This window comes from Palaemon carinicauda, chromosome 18 (assembly GCF_036898095.1).
Source record: "Palaemon carinicauda isolate YSFRI2023 chromosome 18, ASM3689809v2, whole genome shotgun sequence".
NCBI lineage: Eukaryota > Metazoa > Arthropoda > Malacostraca > Decapoda > Palaemonidae > Palaemon > Palaemon carinicauda.
The window spans coordinates 85,901,722-85,919,089 of record NC_090742.1 but is presented as its reverse complement, the minus strand read 5'-3'; the positions used below and the strand labels follow the sequence as shown (position 1 = coordinate 85,919,089).

General features: G+C 33.6%; 1 protein-coding gene across 4 annotated transcripts in view; it reads left to right on the top strand.

Annotated features, from left to right (window-relative positions):
• LOC137657126 (uncharacterized) overlaps window positions 1–17,368 on the top strand; it is a 740,415-nt gene that overhangs the window by 544,565 nt on the left and 178,482 nt on the right. The window contains exon 3 of one of the 4 annotated variants that reach the window (XM_068391485.1): window positions 1,670–1,965. The exons of the other annotated variants lie outside the window; for them this stretch is intronic. Coding sequence (XP_068247586.1) covers window positions 1,670–1,692 — 23 coding nt within the window. The 3' untranslated portion in view covers window positions 1,693–1,965. Of the gene's footprint in view, window positions 1–1,669; window positions 1,966–17,368 lie in introns of those variants that run through there. 4 annotated transcript variants of the gene reach the window in all.

The window sequence follows — 17,368 nt, the reverse complement described above, 5'->3', positions numbered from 1 at the left end:
CCTCATTTGTACCCTCAAGGTCTGCTCTATTAGGTAATTGAATTGCTCACCACTAGCATTATAGGTACTTCTACATGCTCTTCGCACCCCCCCCCCCCCCCACCCCAAAGAGATTAGTTCACCAAACGTTCAGCTGGGCTCCATATGGCACTAGAAAATATGGAGACCCAGGCCTACATGGCTGAGGACTATGATGCATGAAGTAGAGGATGATGAATGGGGAAGTTTTGAATTAAAAGCTCAAGATAGAGACGACTGACGAAATCTAAACCGAGGCCCTTTGCGTCAATAGGCGTAGGAGGATATATATATATATATATATATATATATATTACGGTGGTAGCAGTAAAATTAGTGATAAAAAAGTCATTGTATTTAAAATTAGAAAATCTAACGATAACCTTTGATTTGTTTACCCATTATATTAGCATTATTTTTTATTAGTATATTTTCGTTGTTGTTGTTAATAGTAGGCGAATTAGAATCTCTAGCAGTAGTCCTAACAATAGAAGCAACAATTAATGCGTCTTTCAACTTTATTCTTTTAGAATAATAATTACGAGACCCTGAGACTCCCCATGATTATGTATTCTCGCCCGAGTCTTCATGAAAATCAGATGCGAGATTAGCTTATACTGCGTTATTGAAGGAGATAGGAGGCAGACTTGTGAATAATAATAATATTGTTATTGATAACTATGGTTTTTATTTGCTGATGTTCAGCAAGCTCTATTTACTCACACATAAGGGTTTAGCTAAATTCATGATTTCTTTATATTTAGATATTTGATCAATGTCGATTTTAGACTAATAGTTTTTTTCTTCTTTTTTTATTAAGAGAGTCCATTGTACATTCCTTGTGGACCATTAATGCCTTGATGATAGGGTTTTAGGTTAATAAATCAATATGGTAAATTCTCTCTCTCTCTCTCTCTCTCTCTCTCTCTCTCTCTCTCTCATATTAATTGTGACATAACATGCGATTGCATATTATTACATGTAATAAGAAACTGTAATTTTCATGCTATGTGTCTATGTTTGTAGCAAGTGTACTGTAAACATTCTAACCACTCATATAGGTAGATACGTAAACAAATAACAAAGTAAAAACCTTATGTGTTATAAGGTTCACGCGAACAAAAGCTGCTTTTGATAATACTCACACAAACATAACGGAAAGCAATGGACTGTTTATAAGTCGAAACTGAACATACCACATACGGCAGCACATGTTAAAAAAAATAATTGAAAAAAAGAAAGAAAATAAATTGTAGCCACTATGTGCAGAAGTGTAGCGTTTCCACCCATGATATCAACAGCGCCTCCCCCCCCCCCCCCCCAAGAAAAAAAAAACAGGAAATTAAAGAATATGAATGCAGGAAAAAAAATCAGTTGGGGGAAAATTTGATTTTTTTTACACTACGATTGATCGAGAAAAAAATTTACAGAAACTCTTGAGTGTAATATTGAGTTTTTTTTTTTTTTCGTTCTTCCATTTGAGCGCACGCTCAAGCTCGCATAAATACAAACTGGCGAGCACAAATGATCGTTGCTTTCCTCGTTAGTTCTTTGAATCGCCCGAAATAGACATTTGGCAGATTACTTTGACCTTTCCTTTGTGATATTTTCCCAAACAAATGGTATTTAACATTTCCCTCCTGTTTTTCAGTGGCAGCGAACACTAAAGGTTAAACCCAAGGCCTGAACAGGAAGTTAGCTAAATTTTCGAATGACTGCAGTTCCATTGTTTTTACAACTGGTCGTGAGTCAAAAGAAGCAGGGCTAAAAAAAACATGAATGAGGCTGCAGTTATATGTCACGAAAAACATTTAATTTTTGCTTGATTACGAATGTAGGTTAAAAAGGATTAATGAATAGATTGAAAATATATTGAGTTTCTATAGACAGTGGATAATAGCACATATAGTATAGTTTGAAATTATGTTCAGTAAATTACATCACCGTATAAATAATACATCATAATGCCCTTGGCAAGAGATCATTTTCATCTATTTTTATCCATCTGCTGTCCTTGAACGTGCTTCAATATCGTTCACCCATTAAGGAATTTCATTGTATTGTATGCAGCATCAATTCCTTTTGAAATAATTGGTGGTTGCATGTTATTATGCCATAAAATTAGTTATAAAATTCAATATTGAGATGACTAGAAACATTAATAATATTTACCCTAAAATAAAAACTTAATTTTCTTTCGCAATTTCCAGATAGAAGAGTACATTACTTGTTTGGCTTGACATTATTTTGTATTTTTTTTCTTTTTTGTTATTCCTAAACTGTTTTATATGTGTATTTAAAAGTGACTAATATGAAAGAGGGTGAAATTAAGTGCCGACAATAGGGTCATTAGATGGTTCCAAAGCTTAGGAGGGTACAGGTGGATACATGAATTACCGGACATCTATCTCTGAGGAAATGTACCGTGTCACACCCTAACTACCTTGGCGTGCTAACTGATCAGACGTAGAGAGGGATCTCAAACGCACAATTAGTGTGACAGGGATGTGCCTGAAGTTAGAGATGTTTCTCTGAACGAAAGGAAGTCTGAACATGAATTTTAGTACGAAATAGAATATGGAGTGTATGGATAAACTGTACAATTGCTTTTTATTACATGAAGATTTTTAAGCTCTGTTCATGGGCATTTTCTTTCGTGAGAATCATTTACGAAGATTTCCGTAAAGATTTGAAATGAGGTAAAAGTCTTTTAAAAGGAATTAAAGTTTTATCTTTGCGCATTCAGAAATTTTACTTTATTCTTAGTGAAATAATTATTTATAAAAATTTCGCATATTTCACTGATATAGTAAGAGTGCGTGTTTAGCACTTCCAAGCAAAAGGTAAATGACCAACTTTCCCGTATAGTTCAGTTAATTAGATCATATTTTAAGATTGCTTATAATTTTCTAAAGCCCTTATCTCATTGCCATACAAAATAAGAGGTCATCTTTTTCTTTCTCTTTATTTCACTCTTGTTAATCACTGAATAATTGGCACTTGAATGCAGTTTTCATCATGTAATTCTCTCTCTCCTCTCTCTCTCTCTCTCTCTCTCTCTCTCCTCTCTCTCTCTCGCTGTATATTGTTTTAGACGTTTCTTTTCAGCCTTCCCCTAATTATTACATAATATTTAGTTTTATAGTTTTTCCTGAAGTATGATGGATAAATTTTGTCAATTTGTTTTCATTGATGTGTGCCCCTGAGGAAAGATCCACTCTCCCAGGCTAAAACATTTTTCAACGAAATGGGATGGTTCTATAAGAAAGGGATAGATTATTTTTTTTCTGTAAAGAAAATCACTGTAGACCTACAGTAGATAGGGCCAAACAAATCTTATTTTCCGATAGTATCGAATCTACTTGTTGCTAATACTATTGTAATTTAAAGAAAAGAATTTTATTTCTAATTGCCTCTCAAATTCCCAACGAAGGATGGTTATAATTTTTACTGGCAAATATTAGATTACTAAATATATGCGGATTATAAATATCTCATTGAATCATTTTCCTTGTTACATCACAAATTTTCAATATCGATAAAGATTTTGAAAATTTTCTCGTCGCTTCATTCAACCTTTTAAATCATTATAATTTTGCCGTAATAGCTTTCTGTGCTTGAGGTGACGTGTGCTTGAGGATATGGGTTACATGCACGTAGGATATTAATAAGGGTCGTAAACTTTCTCTCTCTCTCTCTCTCTCTCTCTCTCTCCTCTCTCTCTCTCTGTAGGAATTTTATAATTATAAGACTTCTATTCCTGAGGTAAGGAAAGGGCAAGATTAATTTTCGTCTATGTTGATTTTTCTTGGCAAATGAAATTAGAATTTGATGATATTAGTCAATATGGTTTATTAAATAGGAAATAAGTAATAGTAATTATTAGATCAGTGCATTTTGATAACGTGTATGTATGTATGTACATTAGGTGTTGAATTTAAACAATTTATACTGAATGCACACTAATCTTGCTGCAAATACAAATACAGACTCAGATATAGACACAGAAGTAAACTCAATTTTGATATGCAAATATATGCTAACCACCATTTAGAGAGAAATCATTGGCATATTCAGAGTAGTAACTAAAGAGAGATGCATTAAAGAAGCGAGCAGACACACCATCATTGATATTGTTGTTGATATAGAATATGGAAGAATAGAACTTGTTTATTATCCTCGCCAACGAAGTTTTGAAGTAGGTTATGTTTTCACCCCTGTTTGTATGTTTGTTTGTGTGTATGTTTGTTTATTTGTTTGTGAACAGCTTCCTGGTCATAATTTTATTCGTAATAAGTATTTGGAAATAAATATAACGGGTGATGATAAGGTGATAGAAAAGCCGAGTCACAGAAGCTTGTCAAGAAACTTGAATTGTACGGGAAAGCCAAGGAGTATAGGTATGAAGGCATTACCGAGCCATTGCTTTTTCATGGACCTGAGGTGGGGAGGATAAAAAAATAAAAAGGCAATGGTTGAAGTGGTTATTTACGTATTACATCCAGCTTCAGAAAAGTTAAATAATTAGAAATGAGATATCCAGGGGAATTGGTTGAAAGGTTAGCGAAGGTAAAAGGATGTATCGAGTGTTTTTGATATGGTTTGTTTATGTGGAAAGGGTAAACAACGCTAGAGTATTGGATAAACTTCTGAAGTGGTGTGCGGGAGAAGATGAAACCCTAAGATTTATTTTATAATTGTTATGGAATAACCAGGTGAACAGAAAGGGTTAAAGAGAGCGTGCTAGAAACCCGTGAATATGTGGAATATGTGGGGCAGCTCAACATATTGCTCCTGTATCTCCAAGCGGTTAATGTGATTTTTTTTCCGTGCAGAAGGTCCATCAACAATTTTAGGCCATGGAGACTTGATTTAAGTAGTTAAAGTGAGCGTGCGGCAGTGACCGGTGTGTTGTTTATCGCTTAAACCACCCCCTGTTACCAGCAATAGCTTAGTCATATGTTAATATACGTGTTCCTGTGTATACAGTATACTCTAATATATATATATATATATATATATATGTGTATATATATATATACATATGTGTGTGTGTGGTGTGTATATACATATGTACATATATTCTTATACCTGATAAGCATAAAGTAAGTAGCAAGCCATGGAGGAAAAATTAAAAATTCTATTGTACATAGGCCTATATGGAATCTTTATATAATTTAAAACATTGATATTCACCTCACCGTTCTGCAACCATTCATCCTATTTCTCTCTCTCTCTCTCTCTCTCTCTCTCTCTCTCTCCTGATGCACGAAGCACTGAAAGCCATTATGGTCGCTCTCAAATCGAGTTGCCATTTCCAGAGGGTTATCTTTTGTATCTTATCTATCAGTATCAATTAAGTCTATTCCAATATCAAAGTTGTTTTAAATGTTTAAAGAATTGGAAGTTAAAGTTCTTAATTATGAAAAGACGTGTAGAGATGGCAACTTTACCTTGTAATAATGTTATAGATCATCGTTACAGTTTTATAGTAAAATCATCTTCATGTTGTTTTATTTATTAATTGCCTAGACAAAGAAAAATACAATAATTACGTCATAACTGATTTTGACCTTTATTGAATATTCGTGTTCTGGATAAAAGAAAAATGTAAAGGGAAGTCCCCAACTTTGTGCATATATTTCGCAAAGTTCTACGCGCTAAAGTCACTGCATGGACTGCAGGAACGGAATATAAAATCCTCGAATAAAATATGTATTTTTTCTTTGTATGGCGTTTGTTGTGTTAAGATTATATTTATGATTTCGATATTGACAACACGAATAGCTCTTGGAGAGAAATTATATAATTCACTAATAATTACATCAATGAAGATTTATATTTAATGTTTTCTTTCATACAAAACCAAAACGTTTCTCAAGATATATCCAGCAATAGCTCGTCGCTATAATCGTGCCTAAAATCAACACGTAGCTAACACAATCACAGCAACAAGAGCTAAAACAAACAAAGGCAAAAGCATAACGGACTGGAGAGTGGCGAAATCATTCCATTTCGTATCCATAAAGAGAGAGAAGAGAGAGAGAGAGAGAGAGAGAGAGAGAGAGAGAGAGAGAGGTTCCATAATGAAATGCATCTTCAAAGTGAGGTAAAATGGTGCTTTCGTGCAGCATCCGCTGAGTGTGGCGAAGCTCATGTTTACAAAGAGAGCCCATATTGCTTGCGCGATCATGAAATGCCAATTAAAGGGTAAGCCACGCGCGTATGTCATTGGAAAACAGCTGCGTCTGTTGTGCCTACCGTTGCTGAAAGAGAAATAGATGGAGTGAGAGGTAAAGGGATTCCTTTATTCTTTTAAAATCACACGCGCATATGATCCAGAATGATTGTTTGTTTGGATGTTAGATAGATAGAGTAATTGTTATTGTAGTTTATACTTGATTTAATTTGAAGAAAGCAAAAATTGAAGACAGACAAACTTAGACGCTTTTACCTATATATGCTAAGCGCGTTTAGTTCTTCATTTGCAGCTAATGTAGCGGTTTGTCTGATGTTACTACCTCCATTATTACTTGTAGTAGTAATACCAATGACTATGATAAGAATAATAGAGAAGCTTGTAACAAAAGTGTTCAAGTTCTTAGTTGGAGTAGCAAAGATTATACTAATTGCGGAAATTTTTAAGCTTTGCCTCTGCTAAAAAGGTTGGTGGCCCTTTTGAGCATGTACAAAGTTTCTAAGATTTTATCATTATACAAAGACACGATTTTGTGTTAGCCTTATTGAATAGGCGTTTGGTAAATATATACAGATAAATATCTTGAAAAAGTGTTTTTATCTTTTAAAAGTTGCTCAGATGAAAGTATAAGGAATAAGTTCCTGCTATAGATGTGTATCGGATTTTTTTTTTTTTTTTTTTTTAGCAACTATTCACGTGAAAAATGTCTTGTACGAAGTAGGGCTTTGCTTCACGACCGTATAAAGAAAGCTTGATTTTGCATGGAAATAGTAAGGGAAGCGTTGGGCATCTTTAATTTTTCCTCCCAGTCTTGAGAATGCCATCTAGAGAAATTTCTTCTTAGTTGTTACATTCAATCTGTGGATATTATTTAAGTAAGGTGTAAAATATGATAAAAAAAAAAGGATCCGAGATTGTCAATAAAAATCAAAGAAAGAAAGCAGACGGAGTTAAAGTAGAGGGATAGAATATATAATGTATATACTCAGCTTAGAGCTTTTGCTCAGAAAGCTTATGGTTCAACTGAAAAGGAATACAATTTAACCTTAAAAGAAACCCTCTCTGGCACAACCCAGGAACATAAGTGGTGGTCTACCCTTAAATCTGCACTCTTTGGTGTAGATGTATTAGTTCCTCCTTAACTTAAACCAGATGGCTGTCACTCACTGTCCAAAGGAAAAGGCAACCCTTTTGGCTGATTTGTTTGACAGTAAGCAGAATAATGTGAAACTTGATCTTCCTCATTTTAGTTTAGCTTTTCAATCTCGTGAAATTAAAGCTCTATTGATGGACCTTGATACTTATGAAGGTGTAGACCCAAATGGCATGTTTCCTTTTTTTTTTTTTTATATAGACTATCCTTTGTTTTTTTGTTTTTTTATAAAGACTACAGATTTCTTAGCTCCAAAGTTATATGTTATTTTGCGCAAGTTAGCAAGAAGAGGAGCTTTTAGCACTTGTTGGAGAATGGGTAATGTTGCTCCACTATGTAAATGTATTTGTGGTAGCTCAAGTCCAACTGGTTACCGCCCAATTTCCATACTCTAATATTTTCTAAAGTTTTTAACGTCTTTTGGCAAAACGTCTTAATAGGTTTGCTGAAGGTAATCCTGTTCCGTAGTTTGCAATTTGGTTTTCGTAAAGGTCTTGGAGCATGTGATGCCCTTCTTACAATCACCAATGCTGTACAGAATTCCCTTGATTGTGGTCAGGAAGTTCGTATGATTCGCCTTTATTTTAGTGCCGCCTTTGAGTGTTAATCATGAGGCATCATGTTTTCAAACTCAAACAGTTGGGAAGGGTTAGGTCGTTTCTTAGCATCATTATTGAATTTTTAAGTAATAGATCGCAAAGAGTTGTTGTTGATGGGAACCATAATGAGTATAGGAATGTGATATCTGGTGCTCCTCAGGGTAGTGTTCTCGGCCCATTACTTTTCATACGATATACACATGACATGTGGTTTGGTCTAGACCACAAGTTTGTTGCATATGCAGATGATGCTACTCTCTTTGCATCATTTCCATCTCTTGAATGTAAATCTGGGGTTGCTGAATCCCTTAATAGAGATCTAGCTAAAATAAGTGAATCGTGCAAATTATATGGTATGAAGATGAATCCTAACAAAACTCAAAGTATGATTGTAAGTAGATCAAGGACCGTGGCTCCTCAACATCCAGATCTCAGCATTGATAAAGTTTCTTTAACTCTGTATTACTTTTAAAGTATTAGGTGTAATTCTCGACAGCAAATTTACTTTTGAGAAACTAGGTGTGTGTCTTCTGCAATTGCACAAAAAATTGGCTTATTGAGAAAGTAATTTAAGATTTTTGGTGATCAATCTATTCTGAAGTGTTTTAATTTTTTCATTCTACCTTGTTTCAAGTATTGTTTTCCTGTCTGGTCTTCAGCTGCTGATTCTTATCTTAATTTCTTGGACACGACCTTACAGTATATTAAATTTCTTATTCCTGATCTAGATATTAATCTCTGGCACCTTCGTTTAATTAGTTCGTTATGCATGTTGCATAAGATTTTTCATAATTCTGATCATCCTTTACATTCAGATCTTCCGGGACAATTCCATCCTGTTCGTAATACTAGGCATGCAGTTGATTCTAATAGTCAGACCCTTTTCCATCATGAAGCTCAATACTACACAGCATTCTAGAAGTTTTATTCCAGCTGTGACCAAGTTGTGGAACGGTCTTCCTTATCGGGCTGTTTAATCGGTAGAACTTCAAAATTTCAAACTTGAAGCAAATGTTTTTATGTTGAACCGGCTGTTATGAGTCTTTTTATAGTTTATATATGAAATATCTGTTTTGATGTTGTTACTGTTTTTTAAATATTTTATTAATTGTTAATTATTTCTTATATCATTTATTTATTACCTTTCCTCACTGGGCTATTTCCCTGTTGGAGCCCTTGGACGTATAACATCCAACTTTTCCAACTAGGGTTGTAGCTTAGCTAATAATAATGATAACAATAATAATATTAATAATAATAATAATAACAATAATAGTAATAATAATAATAATATTAAGAGACCAAATGCACGGTTCAATTGTGTCGTATCGATCGAAATACTATTATGCTCTTACCCAGAAGGTAACGTTTCAAAGTCAAAACATTTCCTTGATTTTACCTACTTGGAGAAAAGGCTGTGGAGAGGCATGAGCAAGCAGTCTGACCAAATTAGTAAATGTGGAGTAATTACTTTAGTGCGCGAGCAAATCCTCCAATTTATATTTATTTGGTTGGCTTTGTGTACATGTGACCTAAAATCGCATCTCTCTCCCTTCCCGGAGTATCATAAGCTGTCCAAATTCAATTTGTATGTCTGTCACTGTTTTAACAACTCTATTCAAGGTTCTTTTGGGAATGATGGCAACCAATCCTCCCGTCGGTCATAATGCCTTTGTTTATTTTTCGCTGCGTAAAATGCTTATAAACGTGATTTCAGGGAGTGAAGCAGAGAGAAAATGCTTTGGAGAGTTTTCGGTTATAGCCGACGTTGAGTGACTTATACAAATAAAAACAGTTATATGTGGCCAGAGACGTGACTAAATATTATTAAAGGAATGGCACAACTTAAACTTTATCTAAATTTTATGGCTTGCTAACAATATAAGTGAAATAATGACGTACATATTGTTTTTGTATGTTCGTGTTTCTGGTTCACAATATCTGTAAATCTTTACTTTTGTAATCATGAAAAGGATCAGCAATGTTATTGAATGAAGTATAGTGATAATTTTTCATTCGGGTTTGTTTGATTGGCACTATCGTGTTACTTCTTCAAGTTGTCAACAATACAACGCTTCATGTTAATACTAACATATGAATATTACAAAACATAGCCCACAGACATCTTATTCTTTCCGTCAGAGATCACAATCTCCACTGATGCGTGTAGCCTACCCCATCTATACCTATATTTTGAAAAAATAGATCTATACTTGATTTTGTTCGAAAAGCCTAAAAAGAGATGTAGTGTAACTTAACATATAGTTCAAATATGTTCCGCAAATGTAATGCTTTCTGAACTCCCTTTATTTCACACATATATGTTTCTTGTAAAGAGAGAGGCAAGGTTTATAGAGATACATATCTCTAAACTTGGAAAGACGTATGGAAGGCTAGATTTTCAAGTCTGATGTAGAAGGTATAAAAAGAAGTAAAATATGGGATTATCACATATGGAACATTTTCATTCAAGTGGTTCACCAGTTTTTATTGTTTTAGGTCTTTGGACATCTATAAACAAAGATTTTTATGGTAAGTAAAATAACTGGAATATCGTTTTTTTTTTTTCAAGTAATGCCCACTAACAGTGCATCATTGAGTTTATGGCATTACACCTCAACGCGTTTAATAGTTTAGGCTGAACGGTTTTGGCTCCCAGCGCGTCTGCCCCACGTACTCTTGAGATAACCTTTGTCCACAAACTTTAAGAATTGATCGTCGAATTTGAAATTGGCGTATATGATGTTTATTAGTATTTCGTTGTTTATACGTTAACAGGTTGCATCTCTCTTGAATATATGTGGGAGATTGTTTTGTTTCCGAGTGGTTGCTCGCCAGCGTGACAGAAGAGAGTATATATATACTGTATATATATATATATATATATATATATATATATATATATATATATATATACTGTATATATATATATATATATATATATGTATATATATATATATATATATATATATATATATATATATATATATATATATATATATATTACTCCAGTGACCTATGTGGATGAGATCATAATGACGGGTAGATGGAGATGGTTTGGGCTTGCTCTTCGTACTCCCCAAGAGAGATTAGTTCATCAAACGTTCAGCTGAGCTACACAAGGCACTACAAGAGTTGGAGCCCCTGGCCTACGTGGCTGAGGACTATGAAGCGCGAAGTAGATGTTGAATGGATAAGTATTGAATTAAAAGTTCTAGATAGAGACGACTGGCGAAATCTAACCGAGGCCCTTTGCGTCAATAGGCGTAGGAGGAGATGATGATGATGATTATATATATATATATATATATATATATATATATATATATATATATATATATATATATATATATATATATATATATATCCAGACACTTGCTCTTAATTATATAGGGGAGATGGTGTCTATTTTTTTGCATGCTCTAAACAAGAGTGACAAATCTAAAGCTGCTGAAGAACTAATTGTCAAGGTGAGGTGTTTTTCAACTGGAAGCAGTGTGCCTATTTGATGCTGAAAAGGAAAAGTTTGTGCAACATCCATGGTTAGAAGAAAGGGGCAGTGGGTATAATAGCAACTATGTGTAGGTCCAACGGCTACTGCAAAGCTGTATAAAGAACACACGCTGTAGTAGTCGGTCAGTCTCTTAATGTAGTTGCCATGCAAATTCAACTAACAAAGATCAAATCCAACTTCCCCGAGATCGTCAAAGACATGAATTAGCTACTGGCCACCCGCTGACAAGAAACATGTAGAGAAAAGAAGAAACACTGAAAAAGACGGATAAAGCAATCAATGTTTTGCTTTTCAACACGATTCACAAGGTCCCATCATGTGCACTGGACAAGGAAAAAAATTCTTCATAAGGGAAAAAAAATCCTCTCTCAGAAAGATGGAGATTATCAGCTACATCAGGTGAGGACAGTTAACACTGGAAAACCTCTTAAATAAACTATGGAAAGATCATTTTATGACTCGATGAAAGCAAGACCTACCATTTGAGACACACTGGAACTCCAAAAAACGAGTTCCTAACTGACCTATATTAAGCCATGAAATCGTCTTTTTGGCCAACCCATCACTTCCAAAAATGCTCTGGTAAAAGATACCTTCCAGGTTGTGCCAATAAGCAAAAACAGTGTCTTTTATGAACTAAGAACCCGCACGAAACTAAAGAAGTGAAGGGGGTGCAACAAATGCACAATTTCTGATTTGGCTCACGGGGTAATGCCCCTCCAGGTCCAAAAGCCATCATGTTCTTGCAGAATAAAGAACTTACCGTGCACCCATATTTTTGTCAGTGCAGCAGTCAGTGTCAGAATGTTTATGACACACGCAACAATTATGAAGCTGATGATGATGGTGGTGATAATATGCAAAGACTTCTTAGTAGCCTAAAAGATTAAACCCATTTTTGTCATGGGTAGCGTGTTGGTTCTTAATGGACACTAACTTGGTGGAACTTTTATGTCTGATCATTTATAAAACATCCTGTTAAAAAGAATATTTGAGTCAAATAAGTTTGGTGTTAAATCTGGCTTATTTATTTTGATATTATTGAATTCCTAGGTCCTGAAGATGTAGATTTAAATGTCAAAATCATCATTCCATGTTATTTACAAGCTGGGGCCTGACGAAAACATTTATTGCAGTCATTTTCTAAAATCCAAGATGGTGGCCATGTAAACATCAGGTCTAATGGAAACTGTATTTTTTTTTTTTTTTTTTTTTTTTTAATATGGGTTATAACCTTATACAATAAAGTTTCCAAAAATCTATAGTTTTAATACTCTCCGCGAAACTTAGGTGAAATTCTTCCTGAACCTGAATAATAGCACCACCTTATTTGTAGTGCAATAAGTTCGAATTGACTTCTCTCTGTTAAGTAATGGAAGAATTAATCCTTCTTGGGATGGAAAATGTATGCATTCGTTTACTCTCGTATTCTAATTATTCCAGCGGGAAGAGCATAGATAAAAATTCTGTAAATGGAAAAGTTAGACTATTAGGGATGTTTCAATACTCGAATAAAGTAAGGAACTGTATACGTATGAATAGATTTATTGCAGACATTTGATTAAGCTTGTTTAAAATATCCAATTTTCAGGGCAGCTTACAGAGAAAATTAAATGTCTTATGTGACGAGATTTACTGTATAGTAAATTGGCAAATAAAGATTTATGGCCAATCGCACTATATACAATTGGTTTGCGTTACCATAGTGATTGAAAGTTTTAAAACGTTTCGATTTCAGAATATGTTCTAACGCAGATAATTACCGGTCATCATCTTATACTACCCACGGTCAATAAATACTGTACAGTTATTGACAAAATATATGTATGCAAGGGAGAATACACACACACATATATATACTTATATATATATATATATATATATATATATATATATATATATATATATATATATGTATATACACACACACACACACACATATATATATATATATATATATATATATATATATATATATATATGTATATACACACACACACACACACATATATATATATATATATATATATATATATATATATAAAGAGATTATGGTTCTAAAATTCCTAATTGGGGTATTAACTTATCACAACTGTTTTAGAGCAGCAGCAGTGATTGAAATTGACGATTTTATAGAAATGTATTTTCTGTTCTTTCTCATTGTCAAAAGAAAAATTCTTACGTAGCCAGTATTCATATTCTATTTCTTTTTTATCTGGAAACAACATATGAGTAGAAAGTAATGGTATAAAGCCATGGGAGCAAGTGGGATCGTGGAAATGTTTCCCTAGTACGATGGATCTTTGTTTTGCCATGTGCAAGATATCCAATTGGAATAGACTGGAGGTGATGGACAGTGTTCACTATTAGCCTTCAGTTACTTTTTTAATGAAGCCTTCAAGGAATTCGGACAAAAAGTAGTTCCATTTCTATTTAGATTTAGAATTTTATATTTTGTGGATCTAGTATTTTTATATCCATATATTTTGAATAAGTATATTTTTGATAGGGAAATAACAAATGAGTTATTTCAAAATTATGCTAATGATATTTTTCGTAAATGTTTCATAAACTAAAGGAATTCGCTAAATTGTTTTACCTTCCAATTATAGATACTTGGTTTTGGTATTTTGCAATTCATATTGGTAGTAATATATGTGTTAATGTTAACAAAAGCCGCTTAAGTTATTTGGAAAAGTGTTAAATAGTTGCCGTATACATACAGAATTCAGAACGTTGGTGATTTATCGTTTGATGTCATGATTAACGTTTATTAGATATTGTTTCGTAGGGTAAATATCTCGCTTGTGAATATAGGAATTTTTAAATTAGTCTCTCTCTCTCTCTCTCTCTCTCTCTCTCTCTCTCTCTCTCTCTCTCTCTCTCTCTCTCTCTCTCTCTCTCTCTCTCTCTCTCTCCACATTGGAATGGTAAATGTTAATATTATTTAATATTTTGAACACATTTTCCCGTGTCTCATCTTAGAGTGTATTTTATGAAAAGTTATCTTCATGGTTTAGGATTTTATTCCATGCCCGAAGTTCTTAAATGTATCATTCTTATAATTTATAAAATTTATAAAGTAGATTTATCGTTGCGATGTCTTAATGATATGCAAACAGTTATTCTACAAAATCATAGAAGGGATATAAAGATGTAAAGCAATATTCCAATCGGTGAAAAAGAGTTGTTATAGACCAAAGAGGATTAAGTAGTAAACTCTTAGTAAATTAAGGATTTATTCTTCTATTGTTGTATGTGATTAATTTTTAAGAGAGTTTCTTGTTCTAAAATATGAATGTTATGAAAATTACCAAGATTTTGTATTCTGGAATCTGATGAAAAAAAAAAATAGCAGCAAGAAGTTACTATCAAGGTATTAATTAGAAAATATCCGAAATTCTCAAAATAAAACTAATAATTTTGCATGGTATCGAATGACAATAGGGGATGAAAACAATTGTATAAATCACACGCACACGTTTTTATTTTCAATCTTTTTTTTTTTTTTTTTTTTTTTAAGATGTAGTTATTACAGTCTTAGGATAAGTGCAGGAGGTATAATGCTTTAAGAAAATGTGCTTTTGGAAAGAAGAATAAAGAGCTCGCAAGAATATCCCCATCGAACAAAATGGACAAGAAAGATAGATAATTTTAGATTATATAAAAGCACAAGTATGAATTTCATGCCAAGAGAATATTAGTAAAACGAACAAAATATAAACTAAAATAACTTCAGTTTTTTATTTTTTTCTTTGCCCTTATAATTTCGTAAAATAGTACACGATATACTGAACAAAAAAAAAACAACAAAAAAATGGGTGTATGGGGCTGGAAATATTTGCACATAGAGCTGGTACGCCATTCAACGTGGAAACGATGAATGGCTGCCATGGTTGCACTCTTATATATTTTACAGGGGTCACCCTTAAAAAAAAAGTATTAGAGGGGGGGGGGGTATCTGTGAGGATTGAACTTTTCTATAGGTAAACTTGTCCTTTATACCTCCGCCAACGAAGTTAGAAGGAGGTTCTGTTTTACCCCCTGGTTATATGTTTGTTTGTAAACAGCTTGGTGGTGACAATTCTAATCGTAGAGTAATGAAACTTGCAGGGATTAGCTGCTGTGTAAAAAGCTGGAAAGGATTAAATTTTGGAAGGTCAAGTTCACGGTCAAGCAATATGTCCAATTCACGTAATCGGCCATAAGTATGGACATCGTTGTCACAGAGACTTGAAACTAGGTTCATATTTGAGTGTATGAAAATCCACTCCCATTGATACATGTTTAGGTCAAAGGTCAAGGTCGAGAAATAAGCTGGCGCGGTGGAAGTCTGCGCTCTGTGGAGTGCCTCTCTAGTTATTCTGTAAATGCCTACAAATTCTGTAAGTTGATTTGAGTTAGTAATTTTTTATCATTTTTTTTCAACTTATTTTTATTATCATTAGCTAGTTTCAGTGAAATATTTTCACTTCTCTACTTTACAGTCAGTATGCAAGTAATATTTTTATTTCTTTGCAATCTCATGAAACGCAGAATGCGTAATAAGAGATCAATCATAATCATTAGCTTTTATAAACCTCGTACCCATGTATTAGATCCTGATTAAACTTACAAATCAGACACTAGTCAAGTAATGATATATACAACAACAAGAAGTATAGCCTTTGTTAGTCCACTGCAGGTCAAAGACCTCAGACGTACTTATTTTGCCCGTTTTCATTACCACGCTAACCACTTGGGATTGTTGATGGTGGGAGACTATTTTGATCGCTCACACCAAATCAACCTATACTCTAATTTTCTTAAGCTGCCATATTTGTACTTATGGCCACGCTTTTTGCAGATGTTGATTGGGTGAAATCAGTTTGTCCGAAACCCAGAGTTTTGTGTCGACTCATTTTCAAATGTGTGAATATATTATTAAATCGTATAGTGTCGGCTCAGTATATGCAGCCAAAAAAAAATTCAATACAAAATAAACTAAATTGATATATTAAAATTAATTAATAGATGAGTGACGATCTTTGTTAGATGATAAACTACTCCCAGCGAAGTTACAGATAAGGAAAAATTTTGAGATGCATTCATTTTAATGTTTTGATATACCAATGTTTATTGCATAATACATCAGTGGTATTATCATGTTATATAAATGACTTATATAATACAAGTTGGACGTTTACAAAGGCTCAAAAACCATAATAATAGAAGAAAATTTAAACGGTTGCTGGGCTTGTCTTGTGGGAGGAACAGCCACACATAAAGAAGAAAAAAATTTGATCAGCTCTTCTACTGAGTGATCCTATCCCTCTTTATAAAACCTCGTCTACTATCTCATGCTATGTACTTTGTATAAGGATTATCGAGGATATTTTATTCATTATTCTATATTAATTATAGTTTGCTTTTTCAAACAAGTTTATATTTTATTTCCTACTAGTTTATTTAATATTATAAAACATTGGAAAGCAGGTAGAAAAAATGATTAACTTGAACTGTTTGTTTTGTTATTGCCATGATACTGCCCTACTGTTTTCTTTACTATATTAGTATTTGATAAGCCCAGGTTGAATTCGTCTATTCTGTACCCATTCAGTGTGGCCTCTGTAATATTCTTTAAAGTTTTGAATAACCCTCAAAATGTGAAAAACCTAATACATTTAGTATTATATCATGGCTCTGGCTGGTGAGCCTACTGCCCGATACAAGGCAGCCACTGGTATTAAGATTTTCTTCAACGCTACTTAAAGAATATCTATCGATTTTGAGGCATTCAAGCACGCGTGTAGAAATACGCGAATTGTGGTGTGGGCATACGAATAGGATAAAAAAAAGCACGCTAATAGAAGAAGAGGACGAATGTTTATGTATGTCTGTTCCTT